Below are 16829 nucleotides of genomic sequence, written 5' to 3'. Positions count from 1 at the left end.
ACAGTCACCGAAGGCAGGAATCAAGCCCGTGTCCCTGGTACCATGAGGCAGCAGTGCTAACCACTGTGCCACTTGGTTGGTAGGAGCTGCCTTCTGTTGAGCATCAGCATTCTATTCTCAGATCCCACTTTCACTTTAGTGTCATAAAAACAAATGAGGGATTGCTGCACTTATTAAGGGAAGGCAAAGAAGGGTTGGTTCTGTGAATTGCTGAGCATCTTCCTGCACTGCCAGCTGGGCTTCATAGAGGTGTTACTCACTGCAAAGCCACCTCTTGCCACTCCATAATCTTTGCAGGTGTCCAGTTCCTAACCCCAGGCAGTCTCTCCAGCTCTATATCTTCAATACAAGGACATGCAATCCAATTCTCTGAAATTTGCCACTTGTTTCTTCAAATCTGGTTGTCACCCTTGTTGCCAAGGGTGCCTCCTGCCTAGAGTGCAGCCATTGTCTCTAACTACAGGAGGTTTTATAACCTACCACTGCACCAATTATTTTGTGTCTCATCTAGATATTTAACCAATCTCCCACTTTTCTCATACAAATGCAACAGAAATATAATTATAAGCCACCATGGCAACGGAGCATGGACAGTAATGAAGCGATGGCACCCTCCACCCGTTTTGTATCTTCACACCATTTTTCCGTTTAGAGAATTGCGGACAAGTGTTGGAAGGATTAACTGGCTGATTGTCAACCTGTTTGAATTCTGTCACTAATGTTTCTTCCATGACCAACAAGTCCGAGGGCAGTGTTGAACCCTGAGCCTTACATGGGTAAGATTGCTATAGAGGAATATGGCTCAGAAGCAGGGGCACTACCTGCTGCTGACACATGCTGCAGCTAGGTTACTGCCTGCTGCTCACAATGAAAAGGTACACATGGTGGCACTTTTATAGCTCATGAAGGGAATGTGATCCTCTGAGATTGGGCTAGTTTTCAAAGCAAATCATCCTCTATCTCTGCTGCAAACCTCGTGATCTAGTGGTGCAGAATGAAAACACATTGTCAGGACCAAATAACAAGAGTCACCCATTGAAGGGTGAAGCAGTCGGCAAGCTTGAAATGGGATCAAAATCAGCTTTTGGATAACGTGGAATCTGTTGCCTTTCTCCACAACTCCTCATCCTCATAAGTACCAATAGAACCAGCAACAGAATATGAACATTTCAGATGTAACTCTTTTTCATAACTTCACTACTGTCATTTATCCCCCTCACCTTCTCCAGAAGTCGCGTCTGTTCATTCAGCCTGATCTCCATCTTGGTTATAACGTCCTGCAGGCGTGTTCTCTCCTCCTCCAGGTCTCTCTGCTGCCGCAGCAGTCTGTCCTGTTGTGCTGAAAGAAGCCATTTGAAATCAGCAATCAGACTCCACAAAGGAGTCTGCATAAACTCATTGGCTTAAGACTGATTCACTGAACCAGTTGATAAATACACTTGAAATACTTATGGTAGAAATGTTTTGGGCACTGGTTATCAATATTGAGGAAATGCTGGGTAATGGTGAAACTCTGAGGGATTGGAAACAAACAAGTACAATATCTGTACGCCAAGTCTGATCCAGTAATTCAGCCGTCTAAATAAATTTCATAAATAATAGATAATAAATGGAATCTAATGGGTCGGCTGAAAGGTGTCTTCCCATTACAATGACTTAAACAGTTAGCAAGGATTCAGAAAGGGACAATCTTATTCAATGAGTCATCCTGAGAACATCACAGATAAAGCACATGGTGGCACCTAAGATATATTCATTTGGAGTTTAAGAAAACTTTTGACAAAGTTCCAAATGAAAGTCTTTTAAGTAAAGTAAAAAGCATAGGTTTCCAGGGAGGAATATGGACAAATAGGAAGCTGGTTAAAAGAAAAAAAGTAATATGGACCACAGGATGTCTGTTGTCAGACTGAATGGAGATATCTTTTGGATGAGGTCTTAAACCAAAGCAGGTGGATATAAAATAGTCTATGGCACTAATCAAAGATGAACAGTGGAATCCTAGCCAGTATTTATCCCTCGTCCAACTGCAGTAAAGCAAATTAGCTCATTTTTAACACCTGCTGCTTGGGAACATGGTTGTGCGCCAGTTGGATGCCACATTTCCTACATTGCAACAACAGAGACAATGTCAAAGGACATAGTTAGCTTTAAAATGATGTGGCACATCCTAAGATCATGAAAGATGCTGCAAATACAAGTTTTTCTCACTTTCAGAGACTTTTTTTGGCAGTATATACATGGGGTGAAGAGTGAACACTTGTGAGCACTGATCAGCTTTCTGCATTAGGAAATGACTAAGTCTCATTACATATCTACCTCGCTGCTGCTCATCTCGTTGCCTTGCATTGATCTCCATCTCATGGGACGTGTTCTGGTGAGTGCTTTCCACTTTATAGGAGAGATCGTTCAGCTTCAGTGAGAAGGCCCCCATCTGTTCAATGATACTATTGAGTGACCTGCAGGAGGACATGAAAGAGGAAGACTGGAATCTGACTTTCTGTACACCCAGCCAAATCCTTAGGCCTTGGATATCCTAGAATAGGAATTGCTAATTTAAATATTAACAAACAGGAAAATTAGCTTCTGACTTATAACTATCTTTTAAGTTACAGACTATAATCACATTATATTATCTTTAAACTATCCAGAACATCTAATTATATTCTAGCCTGTAACTCACTCCTGGGTAGCTGCTATTCTCTATATAAAACAGCAAGACCCTTAGGTTAGTTCCCAACATGGATCTCAATTCCACATAAACCAACTAAATATATTCCAGCCTGGAACTCTCACACAGATATGTTATTCTATGCGTAAATCATCTGATTCTCTTGATTTGATTCTCATGTATAACTTATTATTTTCCCAGATATAGATACAAAAGAACATAGGACTTGGGAGCAGGAGTAGGCCATTTGGCCCTTCAAGCCAGCTCTGCCATTCAATAAGATCCTGGCCAATCTGGTTCTGGCTTCAACTCCACTTTCCTGCCTATTCCCCATAACCAGAGACTCTCTTGTCTATCTATCTATCTAACTCAGCTTTGAGTAAACTCAATGATCCAGCCTTCACTGCTTTCTGCGGAAGAGAATTCCACCTTCCAAACTCAACCTTTACCACCTTGAAGAACAAGGGCAGCAGATGCATGGGGACACCATCACTTGCAAGTATCTCTCCAAGCCACTCACCATCCTGACTTGGAACTACATCGCCGTTCCATCACTGTCGCTGGGTCAAATCCTGGAACTTTGTCCCTCACAGCATCAGGGGTGTACCTACACCACATGGACTGCAGTAGTTCAGGACAACGGATCACCACAATCTTCTCAAGAGCAATGGGGATGTGGTGGTGTAATAATATTGGACTAGTAATCCAGAGACCCAAGGTAATATTCTGAGGACCCGAGTTCAAATTCCACCATGGCAGATGTTGAAATTTGAATTCAATAAAAAATGTAAGCTCTAGACCCACAGCAATGTGATTAACTTTTAAATGCCCTCTGACATGGCCGAGCAAGCCATTCAGTTCTAGGGCAATTAGGAACAGACAATAAATGCTGGATTAGTCAGTGACCCCACATCCCATGAACAAAATAAAAATTAAGGATGGGATGAACAAAAAAAAATTAAGGATGGGAAATCCAGAAGTAGTCCAGAGAAGGTTTACTAGGTTGATTCCATATATGGAGAGATTTTCTTATGAGGAGAGATTAAGTAGGTTGGGACTATACTCGTTATAGTTTAGAAGATTCAGAGGTGACCTTCTTGAGACATATTGGATATTCAGGGGGCTTAACAGGGTGGATGCTGAGAGGTTGTTTCTCTTTGTGGAAGCGTCTAGAACCAGTCGGTATTACCTCAAGAGGAAGGGGTCACCCATTTAAGAAAGAGATGAGGAGAAATTTCTTCTCTCAGAGGGTAGTGAATCTGTGGAATGCTTCACTGCAGAGAGCCGTAGAGGCTGGGTCATTAATCATGTTCAAGGCTGAGATAGAGAGATTTTTAATCAGAAAGGGAATTAAGGGTTAAGGGGATAAGGCAGGAAAGTGGAGATAAGGATCTCATTGAATGGCGGAGCAGACTCAATGGGCTGAATGACCTACTTCTGCTTCTATGTCTTATGGCAATAAATTCTGACCTCGCCAGTGACAGACACATCCCATGAATTTTTAAAAACATACTAACAAATTCTGAGAAAACAAAATCTCATCTCCATCTTAAAAGGAAGACCTTTTATTCATAGACTGTGTCCTCCAGTTCTAGTCTCTTATCCATCCTATCAAGCCCCCTCAGAATCTTACATGTTTCAATAAGATCACGTCTCAGTCTTCTAACAGGGTCCTGTTTGACCTTTCTTCACAAGACAAACCATTTATCCCAGGAAGAAATTGAATGAAACTTCTCTGAACAGCTTCTAACACAATCATATCCTTTTTCAAACAAGGAGACCAAAACTGTGCACAGTACCCCAGGTCTAACTAAGGCCCTGTACAGCTGCAGTAGACTTCCCTGCTTTTATATTCCATTTCCTTTGCAATAAACACCAATCAACATTGCATTTGCCTTCCTAATCACTTGCTGTACAAGCATACTAACCCTGTGATTCTTATACTAGGACACCCAGATCCTCCTGAACTACCAAAGTTCTGCACTCTCTCTATTTAAATACAAAACTGTTTGTCTTCTGACAAAGTGGACAAGTTCATATTTTCCCACATTATACTCCACCTGCTAATTTTTGCTATCTTGGTATCAGCAGCAAATTTAACTACCAAATATTCAGTCCCTTCATCCAAGTCATTGCTTTAGATTGTACATAGCTGAGGCCCCAGCACTGATCACTGGGCACTCTACTAGAAAGAGCTAGCAAACCCAAAAAAGACCCATTTATCCATCCTTTATCCAGGTTACCCCCTATACCACATGTATCTTGTGCAGTAACCTTTGATATGGCACCTCATCAACAGTCTTTAGGAAATCCAGGTGCACCACATCTACAGGTTCCCCTTTATCCACCCTTGCTTGTTATCAGTCCACCAGAATCAGCAGAGATGATCTCTCTGTGAGGTTGCCATGTATGGTGGATGTGCCCACTCTCTCAAGTAACCGGCAGAAAATGAATTTAGATTGAAATTGTGATGGGAGGTGGTACAGGCTAAATGCCTGCCTGGGGGTCAGACCATCCACATGGGACCAAGATTTGATCTGAGTTGCAGACCTCAGAGCAGTGGAGATGGCGCTGCCACAAATGCGGCAGTGCACTGGGTTACAGGAAAGAAAACACAACCAAGACTCATGATAGCCATCCAGCAATACCCATCTAGAAACTATGAACATATAAGGACTATGAATTGTATTTTGTGTTCAATTGCATGCAGGTGGTGATATTAACTGGTGTTTTATTTGCCTCGCTATAACCGTGGTTGTTGGGGTTGAAAGGTGTAGGGGGCGATTGTCCCAGCCCACTGTGTTGCCGGGAGACTCAAGCGGAGGCCATTTAGCGGGCTCCCTGTAGGGCGCCACGGCCTCCGCAAGTCTCTTGCAGCCGGATTTCCGGCACCACCAGCTCTGTGCCAGAAATTGGCACAGAGCTGCATAATATATTTAAATTAGAATTTCCCTACAATTTAAATATCATTAGTGGACCCAGGACTAAAGTCTCCAGGCCCACTAGCCTTCACCCCCCCTGCCGCGCCAGGAGTGTCATTCCAGCGGGATAAATAGTTCCCACTTGCGGGGAGCTGGCAGCTGGACCCCGCTGGAGTGAAGGGGAGCCATCGAGGCGGGCCAGGGCCTGATGGGAGAGTGGGGGTCCTGCTGCCACTCTGCACTTGCCGGTGACAGAGGGAGGGAGGCCAGCAATCGGGGCTGGCTATCGGGGTTTGTCAAAGTGTAGAAAGAATATTAAGATTACATTAAGACTAACACTGAGTAAGTTATAGGGAGCATGATGAAAATGTTCTGCCTCCTAAAATTTGACGGGTGAGAATTATTAAGCCTGTCAGGAAAGGTTTCTTCCCAACCCTCAACGTTACAGTGGTTAATCTGCTTATCTCCCAGCTAGGGTCCTCCTCTCCTTCACAAACATATTGATAGCATTCTGGCTGCACAGCTGAACAGTGCTGGACATGGTACACTAGGTATGGCTTTAAGTTGTTATAATTACTGCAGAAGTACCGTTGAATATTAATGGCAAGTCGCTTACCTGGTTAGATGCTATTTCATTCCACAGGGTGTCCAACCAGATTACAGTCATGTAGAGGGCAGACTGAATAATGTCAGCAGGTTTCGTCTGAAGTGACCTAACATGCCACGCAGTTTAAACACTGGCAATAAATGGCAAAACCATACCCCAAAAATGAATAAAGAAGACACTGCTCCATCTTCTGCTGCGGCTCCCTCAGTACCTCAGTCTTAAATGAACTTCCTTCCACTTACTCAAATTCTAGCCTGAAGCTACACTGAAAACTCGAGTTGGGACTAAGCGTTCAGATGATGGTACCTTGTATGTGAGGATGCACTGGTCACTGCGTCAATCTCCTGTTCCTTCAGTAGTTTCACATGCTGCAGCTGCTCTTCATGTTCTTTTCGCATATCCAGGATCGACTGTCTGCGGATTAAAAGCCAGCAATGGTAAAGCTTAGAAATGTAAAAAAAAACAACCAAGCAGCCCAACTAAAGATTTTAAGATGGCGGCTTTTTCCATTCCATACGATTTCCTCATATGGCCTATGGGAGGTCCCAGGTTCAAACCCCATCTGAGTTGTCCTGACTAATTTGAACTGCAGCATTACAATTATCCTCAGAGGAGGAAATGAAGCTGGGCACAGTTCCTGCTGCTGAATGCTAGCCAGAGATCCCTGCTGGAGATCACACATACATGGACATAGGGTCAGAACAGCTTCAGAATGATGTAATACTGTTGATGGTTGAATAGGCTGCTGACACTCTCTGCAAAAGCTGAAGAGTGAAAAATGGACACTTGGGTAAACTATTCACAGCCAGGAGTCAATGAATTCCAGAGATGGTACAGGGGAAAAAGTTGGTGGTAAAGATAAAAGTTTACTTGTTTAACGAGGCAATTGCAACAGGCACTGCTTATGACACAACACAGCTTTCCTCTGACCGTTGTAGTTCTCTGAGTCGCTGCTTCTCCTTGGCTTTCTCTTCCTCAAACTCAGTGAGTTTGCGCTGGTATCGTGCAATCAGCTCCGATCTCTCTCGATCTAAGCTCTGTTGTCGGGCCACGTGCTGCTCAGAGAGAACCCGGTTCTCTTCTTGGAGTCTAGCCTCCCGCTGCTGACACGATTCCTCAATTACCTTCAAGCGATTTCTGGAAGAAAGGATAAGGACAAGAGGTGATCAATCCAGCCTGTCACATCTGTCACAGGGCGGCACGGTAGCACAGTGATTAGCACTGCTGCTTCACAGCTCCAGGGACCTGGGTTCGATTCCCGGCTTGGGTCACTGTCTGTGTGGAGGTTGCACATTCTCCTCGTGTCTGTGTGGGTTTCCTCCGGGTGCTCCGGTTTCCTCCCACAGTCCAAAGATGTGCGGATTAGGTTGATTGGCCATGCTAAAATTGCCCCTTAGTGTCCTGAGATGCGTAGGTTAGAGGGATTAGCGGGTAAATATGTGGGGATATGGGGGTAGGGCCTGGATGGGATTGTGGTCGGTGCAGACTTGATGGGCCAAATAGCCTCTTTCTGCACTGTATGGTTTCTATGATTCTATGATCTGGATTCTCAACAATGGGATATTGTTTAGAATCATAGAATCCCTACAGTGCAGCGAATCCTTACAGTCAGCCCATCGAGTCTACACCAACTCTCTGACAGAGCATCTAACCCCAACCCATCGCCATAACCCCATGCATTTATCCTGCTAATCCCTGCACATCTTGGGACACTAAGGGTCAATTTAGAACAGCCAATCCACCTAACGTGCACATCTTTGGACTGTGGGAGGAAACCGGAGCACCCGGAGGAAACCCACGCAGAAACGGGAAGAACGTGCAAACTCCACACAGTCACCCAAGGCCGGAATTGAACCTGGGTCCCTGGCGCTGTGAAGCTGCAGTGATAACCACTATGCCACCGTGCCGCAGTTCAGCAAGGCCTCAATTTTAAAATTCTGATCTTAGTTTTCAAATCTCATGGCCTTACCCCTCTGTGTCTCTGAAAGTTCTTCCAGCCCTATAACCTTCTGAGATCTCTGTACTCCCCCAATTTGGCCTCTTGCGCACCCCTAATTTTAGTCACTCCACAATGAAAGGCCCTGTCTTTGGCTGCCTAGGCTCTAAGCATTGGAATTTCCTCCCTAATCCACCCTGCTTCTCTCACACACTCTCCTCTTTTAAGACACTTGTTAAAACTTAACTCTTTGACCAAGCTTTTTGCCATCCGTCCTCATTTCTCCCTTATGTGGCACCATGTCAAATTCTGTTTGCTAACACTCCTGTGATATACCTTGGAATGTTTACTATGTTAAAGGAGCTACGTAAATGCAAGACTTTCCTCTTTCTGCATTTTGTCTCTCCATTTTCCAGTTTCTGCTTATTTCTCCTCACCTGTGTGCATTTTCTATTAGCTCCAGATCATTGTGGTGCTGTTGCTGGAGGCTGTCCAGTAGGATTCTTTGTTGTTCTCGCTCCAGTTCCAGCTTTCTCACCTTGTGCAGACACAAACAGTTTTAGTTCCAGGTTAAAGGAAACTGTGACACAATTAGAATATAATCTAAACACAAAATTTACACAATTACAAGAGAAGAAAAATCTATCTCTCTCCTTCCAAAGAAGATGCACAGTGAAGGATTTATCTCTGCTTCAGCTGCTTATGTTGTGGAATTTTTGTTATTTGCTCTTCAGATGCGGCCAACATTGAAAGAATTAAATTTCATCTGTCACTTGTCTGCTCATTCCACTAACTTGTCAATCTCCTTTTGAGGTTTAGCACAATGCAAGTTTAACACTCTTTATACCAAGAAGCTTGACATCATCCAGCACAAAGCAGCCTGCACCCCATCAACCAACTTAAATATTTTCTTCCTCCACCGCCGACACACAACAGTGTGTACCATCTACAAAGTGCACTGCAGCAATTCACCAAGGCTCCTTCAAAAGCAGCTTCCAAACCCATAATCCCTACCACCTAGAACAGGCTTGTCGAACGCGCAACCTGCAAAGTCCCTCTATTGTGGTCTCTGGAGCCAGTTGGCAAAATGGCGGTAAGGCGGGTAACAGTGGAAGATTCTGCATGAGGTTGCACCTCCAAGCACTGGCCATTCCTCTCCTGTGTTTGCTGCTGATGGGCTCACTAGTGAACAGTGAACACCAGCGACATTGAGTAAATGCAGGAAAGAGATGTTTTCAAGTCGAGAGGTGGGGAGAGAGAGACAAACACACAAACACTGCCAGGGCGTAGGGTAGAAGAGGCTGCTGGGACACACTGGAGATGGGGTGGAAAAGAGATGCTGGAGGGCCTTGTGGGTGGGGGAGAGGGTCGAGATGAAGAAGACAACACAGTGCCTGGGGAGATGGAAATGGAAAGAGGCTCACTGTCAATGGGGATGTGATAGAGAGAGTGTTTTTTGAGAGAGTGCATGTGAGAGACTGAGAATGTGAGTGGGTAACTGCGTATGTGAGAGAGGGTGTGTGTGTAAGAATAAAGAATAAAGGGGAACCAGTAGATTTAACATACTTGGATTTCCAAAAAGCATTTGATATGGTACCGCACAGAAGGCTACTTTATAAGATAGGAACACATGATGTTGAGGGTATTAGCATGGGTAGAGGACTGGCTAACTGATGGAAGACAGGGAGTTGGGATCAGAGAGGCATTTTCAGATTCTGCGTCATCTGCAACTTTCGAATTTGTGCCTTGGCCACAAAAGTTGGTGTCATTAATATGTTTCATGACGAACAGGGGTCATAACTACTTTGTGGTTCCTGCCACTCAGCCAACATTGTACCCATATTGCTACTATCCCTTTAATTCCACCAGCTCCGACTTTGCTCACAGGTCTGTTGTGCAGCACTTAAATGCTTTTTTTGGAAATCAATGTACATCACATCAATTACAATGCCCTCATTTGTCCTCTATGATACATCATCGAAAAATAGCAAATTAGTTAAACACAACTTGCCCTTAATAAATCCATGCTGCTTTCATTAATTGATCTGCATTTTTCCAATTATTATTAATTTTGCTCCGAGCTATTGTTTGTGTAAGCTTCCTCACCACTGAGGTGAAACTGACTGGTCTTGAGTCGCTGGGCTTATCTTTGCATCTTTTTTTGAATGGTGCACCATTTCCAATTCTCCAGTCTTCTCTCACCAACCCTGTATCCAAGGAGAATTGGAAGATAATGGCCAGCGCCTCCACAATTTCCATCCTTACTCCCCTTATCAACCTGAAGGGGAGGCAATGGCCTAGTGGTATTATTACTAGACTATTAATCCAGAAACTGTTCTGGGGACCCGGGTTCGAATCCCGCCACGGCAAATGGTGGAATTTGAATTCAACAAAAAATATCTGGGAATTAAGGATCTACTGATGACCATGAAACCAGTGTCGATTGTTGGAAAAAACGATTCACTAATGTCATTCAGGGAAGGAAATCTGCCATCCTTGCCGGCCTGGCCTACGTGTGACTCTAGAGTTACACAGCAATGTGGTTGACTCTCAACTGCCCTCCAAGGGCAACAAGGGATGGGCAATAAATGCTGGCCAGCCAGCGACGCCCATGTCCCACGAATGAACAAAAAAAGTGTTTTTAAAGTACAACCAGTCTATTTAATACTCCCACTTTTTAAACTAATCAAGTATATCAACTATCTCTTCTTTCACTATGATTCGAGCAGCATCTCCCTCCTTGGTAAAGACAGATACAAAGTTTTCATTTGAAACCTCAGCTATTCCCTCTGCCTCTATGTATAAATCCCCTTTCAGGTTCCTAATCACTCCCACTCTTCCTTTTACCACCTTTTTACTATTTACATACCTATAGAAAACTTCTGGATTCCCTTTTATTTTAGCCGCCAATCTCGTCACATTCTCTCTCTTTATTTCTCTTATGTTTTTCAAATCCCCTCTGAACCTTCTATATTGAGCCTCATTCTCAATTGTATTATCTAGCTGACATCTGAAATATGGACCCTTTATCTTACTCTCTATCTCTTTCCTCATCCAGTTTGCCCTTCCTTTCTCCCTTGTCGGAATGTACCCAATTATCTCCTCTGTAAAGGCAGCCCATTGTTCAGTTAAGGTTTTGCCTGCCAATCTTTGATTCCAATTTATCTGGGCCAGAAACAGTATTGTTTTTGGCATGAATCAATCCAGTGCACAATGTTTTGTGTCTGCTGGTTTATTGCCAACTGAAAATCTCAGCTTCTTATTGTTTCTGTTTTGTTTTACAGCATTGCTGATTTTATACTTAATAAGGAAAACAATGCCACCACTATGCAATTAAACATCTTTCAACATATTGGACTCAGGCGCGGTACAGCACGGGTGAGATACAGAATAAAGCTCAATTTACTTTGATCCAATAACATTCCAAGGTCAGTATGTCATGGATTAGACAGAGTAAAGCTTCTTCTACACTATCCTAGCAAACACCTTCAGGAAAGGTACAGAAGAGATAGAACAGATGAAAAGATTTTTTTGCGTCGGTTCCAACAACTACATCGGCATCAGCAGACAGTCCACGTGATACTGGAAAGGCAGGTTCAGCTCTCACCAGAGTGAGAATGACAGGATGAAGCAGAAATGTCACTTTCAAAAAAAGCTCACCTTAAATAGGGGATGATTTTTAGGATATGTTGGAGACAGTTTTGTTCTTCCACAAATACTCTGGGCTTCAGATACATCATGGAACATAGTAACAGGAAGAGGTCATTTACCCATCTTAGCCTATACTGCCATTTAAATTGATCAATATTAATCAGTACCTTGCTAACTCTACCTAATGAAAATCTGCCGGTCTCCGTCTTGAAAGTTTCAACTGGCCTCACATCCACAGCCTTTCTGGTGGAAGATAGTTCCAGATTTCCACTATCCTGAGCATGTATAAGTGCTTCCTGAAGTCATTCTGAAATGCCTGGGCTCTAATTTTTCTCAATTTGGTCAAAGTGGAGTTGAACTCCATCCTTCAAAGTTTTTCCCAATCTGTTAGTCTGTTTATGTCCCTTTGTAGCTTTCCAATACCATCCCTCCCAACTTACTGGCAGTGACTAGCACACTCAAGCTCAGAACTGGTCTTGTACCTTACTCTCCAGCTCAATGATTTTGACCTCAGTAGCTTCAAGGACTGTCTGTTGTTCAGCCTCTGTGCTCTTCAGCTGTTTCTGCATAGTTGTCAGCCTGTTCTTCAGCTCTGTGGCATTCGGCAGATCCACAGCCAAATCTCGCCCCCCAGATACTGACTGAAGCAGCTGATAAACAGAACAGTAAATAAAGTTAAACCACAGTGTCATAGGAGTTCAAATCACATCACCCACAAATCTCACTGTGCTGTGTGAAAATCCACCCAGTGTTTAAATGCTAAACTGTAACTTTCTATAAATTGTGATCCACTTTCAAATTTTCATGGCTTATGTTCTTCAAATTAAGGTGGAATATTTTTTGCACCGGGTATTGAGGGTTGTGATCCGTGCATCATGTGCCAACTAATGTTCCCTCTACTTTATCCAGCAGGCCTGATCAGCATTCACTGATGCACCAGCCTCCCATCCTACAAACCTCTGTATTAAAATGCCTGTGGTATGCTTATGAAAGCTGTCTTTGTGTTACGAATGAGTGTTCTAAGTATAAATATTGGAGACAACCTAACTTGTACCATGGCCTTGAATCCCACAAAGGAAAGTCCTGAACAATCACATTAAGGGAGACGTTAAGTGGAACCCAGAGACCTATCTTAAAAAGTTGGAAGGCAGAGAAAGTAACCATAAAAGGACTCACCACCATTAAACCACACACGCACACAAGCATACACACACTGCATTGTCTCAAAATGAACTGGTATCATATAACTTGCACTTATTAATTAAGTTAATGTGGAATGGCCAGAAGGTCTCACCTGGAATTGAAGTAACTTCTGCAGCTGATCAGTGGAGAGGGACACCTGGGGGGAGAGAGAAATATTTAAGAGACAGAGGGGGGAGGGGGGGGGGGGAGGAGGAGGAGGGGGGGGGAGGAGAGAGGGGGGAGGAGGAGAGGGGGGGGGGAGGAGAGGGGGGGGAGGAGAGGGGGGGGGAGGAGAGGGGAGGGGAGGAGAGGGGGGGGAGGAGGGGGGGTGGAGGAGGGGGGGTGGAGGAGAGGGGGGGGAGGAGAGGGGGGGGGAGGAGAGGGGGGGGAGGAGAGGGGGGGGGAGGAGAGGGGGGGAGGAGAGGGGGGGGAGGAGAGGGGGGGAGGAGAGGGGGGGGAGGAGAGGGGGGGAAGAGAAAAGGGGAGGTGGGGGGGAGGAGAGGGGGGGAGGAGAGGGGGGGAGGAGAGGGGGGGAGGAGAGGGGGGGAGGAGAGGGGGGGGAGGAGAGGGGGGGAGGAGAGGGGGGGTGGAGAGGGGGGGTGGAGAGGGGGGGTGGAGAGGGGGGGTGGAGAGGGGGGGTGGAGAGGGGGGGAGGAGAGGGGGGGAGGAGAGGGGGGGAGAGGGGGGGGAGGAGAGGGGGGGAGGAGAGGGGGGGAGGAGAGGGGGGGGGGGAGAGGGGGGGTGTGGGTGGGGGGGTGGGATGGGGGAAGAGAGAGGATAAAAATGTAATAATTTAAACTGTGCCAAATTATCGCTTTCCAATCCACATTGCTCAATTCCAGGCAAGTAGCAAACTGATTAGATGAGGTATATATTTGTGTGGTCACACAAGCCAGAATACAATGAATCAATTTCCAACAGAGTTTCTACATTACAACAGTGACTACATTTCAAAAAGTACTGCATACCTGTTTTGGGATGTCCTGAAAGGCATTACAGAAATCCAGGTTTTCCTTCCTAATTTTGCAATTTCCTCCCTCATCAATTTCACCAATATGTGGTTGGGGGTGAGGGGCATAGGGTCGATGGGGGAGCATGTAATAGGGGAAGTGGCAAATGGAGATGAAAAACTTTGAAGATTTAAAGAAACCTGGTCAAACTGTCAACCTGTCCCAGTAACCTCACGCACAGTTCAAGACCAGTGTTCACAAAATCCTGGGAATAGGCTACAGATCACTGGCAAAACTCTGGGGAAAATAAGACAACAGTGGGAATCTCAGAGAAAAAGGAATAGTTTAGAAAATAAAGAGGAATAAAGTTTCCTTTTTTTAAACAAACATATTAATCCTTCTTTTCTTTTCTCCTGCATTTGTAAAATGCGTACAGGAGGGTTCTTTGGAACAATATGTAGATAGCCCGACTAGAGAGGGGGCTATACTGGACCTCGTACTGGGGAATGAGCCCGGTCAGGTCTTCAAAGTTTCGGTAGGGGAACATGTGACAAATAATGACCACAATTCTGTTAGCTTTAGGATAGTGATGGAAAAGGATGAGTGGTGTCCCAAGGGTAAGGTGTTGGATTGGGGGAAGGCTAACTTTAGTGGGATTAGGCAGAAATTGGCAGCTCTTGATTGGGAGAGGCTGTTTGAGGGTAAATCCACATCTGGCATGTGGGAGTCTTTTAAGGAACAGTTGTTAGGGCTACAGGACAGGCATGTGCCTGTTAAAAAGGATAGGAAGGGTAGGATTAGAGAACCGTGGATAACCAGGGAAATTGAGGGACTGGTCAAAAAGAAAAGAGAGGCGTATGGTAGGTCCAGGCAGCTAAAAACGGAGGGAGCTCGGGAGGAGTACAAAGAAAGTAGGAAAGAACTCAAACGGGGAATTAGAAGAGCAAAAAGGGGTCACGAAATGTTCTTGGCAGACAGGATTAAGGAGAATCCCAAGGCATTTTATTCATACGTTAGGAACAAAAGGGTTGTCAGGGAAAAAAATCGGACCTCTCAGGGACAAAAGTGGGGAATTATGCTTGGAGCCCAAAGAAGTAGGGGAGATCCTAAATGAATACTTTGCGTCGGTATTCACAAAAGAGAGGGATGTGTTGACTGGGAGTGTCTCGGAGGGGAGTGTTGAACCGTTGGAGAAAATCTCCATTACAAAGGAGGAAGTGTTAGGTTTGTTAGAGAATTTAAAGACTGACAAATCCCCAGGGCCTGATGGAATCTATCCAAGGCTGCTCAGGGAGACGAGAGATGAAATCGCTGGGCCTCTGACGCAAATCTTTGTCTCGTCACTGGACGCAGGTGAGGTCCCAGAGGATTGGAGGATAGCTAATGTGTTCCCGTTATTTAAGAAGGGTAGGAAGGATAACCCAGGTAATTATAGGCCGGTGAGCCCGACGTCCGTGGTGGGGAAGTTGTTGGAGAAGATTCTTAGAGATAGGATGTATGCGCATTTAGAAAGGAATCAACTCATTAACGATAGTCAGCATGGTTTTGTGAGAGGGAGGTCATGCCTCACTAACCTGATGGAGTTTTTTGAAGAAGTGACCAAAATGGTTGACGAGGGAAGGGCCGTGGATGTCGTCTATATGGACTTTAGTAAAGCATTTGACAAAGTCCCTCATGGTAGGCTGGTGAAAAAGGTTGGATCTCATGGGATAAAGGGGGAGGTGGCTAGATGGGTGGAGAACTGGCTTGGTCACAGAAGACAGAGGGTGGTAGTGGAAGGGTCTTTTTCCGGCTGGAGGCCTGTGACTAGTGGTGTTCCGCAGGGCTCTGTATTGGGACCTCTGCTGTTTGTGATTTATATAAATGATCTGGAAGGTGTAACTGGGGTGATCAGTAAGTTTGTGGACGACACAAAATTGGCAGGACTTGCAGATAGTGAGGAGCATTGTCAGAAGCTACAGAAGGATATAGATAGGCTGGAAATTTGGGCAAAGAAATGGCAGATGGAGTTCAATCCTGATAAATGCGAAGTGATGCATTTTGGTAGAAACAATGTAGGGAGGAGCTATATGATAAATGGCAGAACCATAAAGGGTGTAGATACGCAGAGGGACCTGGGTGTGCAAGTCCACAGATCCTTGAAAGTGACGTCACAGGTGGAGAAGGTGGTGAAGAAGGCATATGGCATGCTTGCCTTTATAGGACGGGGCGCAGAGTATAAAAGTTGGCGTCTGATGTTGCAGATGTATAGAACGTTGGTTCGGCCGCATCTGGAATACTGCGTCCAGTTCTGGTCGCCACACTACCAGAAGGACGTGGAGGCTTTGGAGAGAGTACAGAGGAGGTTTACCAGGATGTTACCTGGTATGGAGGGGCTTAGTTATGAGGAGAGATTGGGTAAACTGGGGTTGTTCTCCCTGGAAAGACGGAGGATGAGGGGAGACTTAATAGAGGTGTATAAAATTATGAAAGGCATAGATAGGGTGAACGGTGGGAAGCTTTTCCCCGGGTCGGTGGTGACGTTCACGAGGAGTCATAGGTTCAAGGTGAAGGGGGGGAGGTTTAACACAGATATCAGACGGACATATTTTACACAGAGGGTGGTGGGGGCCTGGAATGCGCTGCCAGGCAAGGTAGTGGAGGCGGACACACTGGGAACGTTAAAGACTTATCTAGACAGCCATATGAACGGAGTGGGAATGGAGGGATACAAAAGAATGGTCTAGTTTGGACCAGGGAGCGGCGCGGGCTTGGAGGGCCGAAGGGCCTGTTCCTGTGCTGTATTGTTCTTTGTTGGTGGAAACAGCTGTCACAAAGAATTCTGCAAACTCATCTTCCAAACCACATTTACCAATTTGGTTGGTGCAATTTCTATATAACCTTTGTAAGAAGTCTCACAACATCAGGTTAAAGT

General features: G+C 45.1%; 1 protein-coding gene across 5 annotated transcripts in view; it reads right to left on the bottom strand.

The window, feature by feature from the left end:
- Positions 1 to 16829, bottom strand: part of fbf1 (Fas binding factor 1) — a 102551-nt gene that overhangs the window by 22121 nt on the left and 63601 nt on the right. For all 5 annotated transcript variants that reach the window (XM_078225297.1, XM_078225298.1, XM_078225294.1 and 2 more), the window contains 7 exons: positions 13078 to 13122; positions 12266 to 12433; positions 8570 to 8670; positions 7127 to 7333; positions 6503 to 6610; positions 2317 to 2456; positions 1221 to 1339 (listed from right to left, as the gene is read on the bottom strand). In XM_078225297.1, coding sequence (XP_078081423.1) covers positions 1221 to 1339; positions 2317 to 2456; positions 6503 to 6610; positions 7127 to 7333; positions 8570 to 8670; positions 12266 to 12433; positions 13078 to 13122 — 888 coding nt within the window. The remainder of the gene's footprint in view (positions 1 to 1220; positions 1340 to 2316; positions 2457 to 6502; positions 6611 to 7126; positions 7334 to 8569; positions 8671 to 12265; positions 12434 to 13077; positions 13123 to 16829) is intronic.

Source organism: Mustelus asterias, chromosome 12 (assembly GCF_964213995.1).
Source record: "Mustelus asterias chromosome 12, sMusAst1.hap1.1, whole genome shotgun sequence".
Lineage (NCBI taxonomy): Eukaryota > Metazoa > Chordata > Chondrichthyes > Carcharhiniformes > Triakidae > Mustelus > Mustelus asterias.
This window is presented reverse-complemented; position numbering and strand designations above follow the sequence as displayed.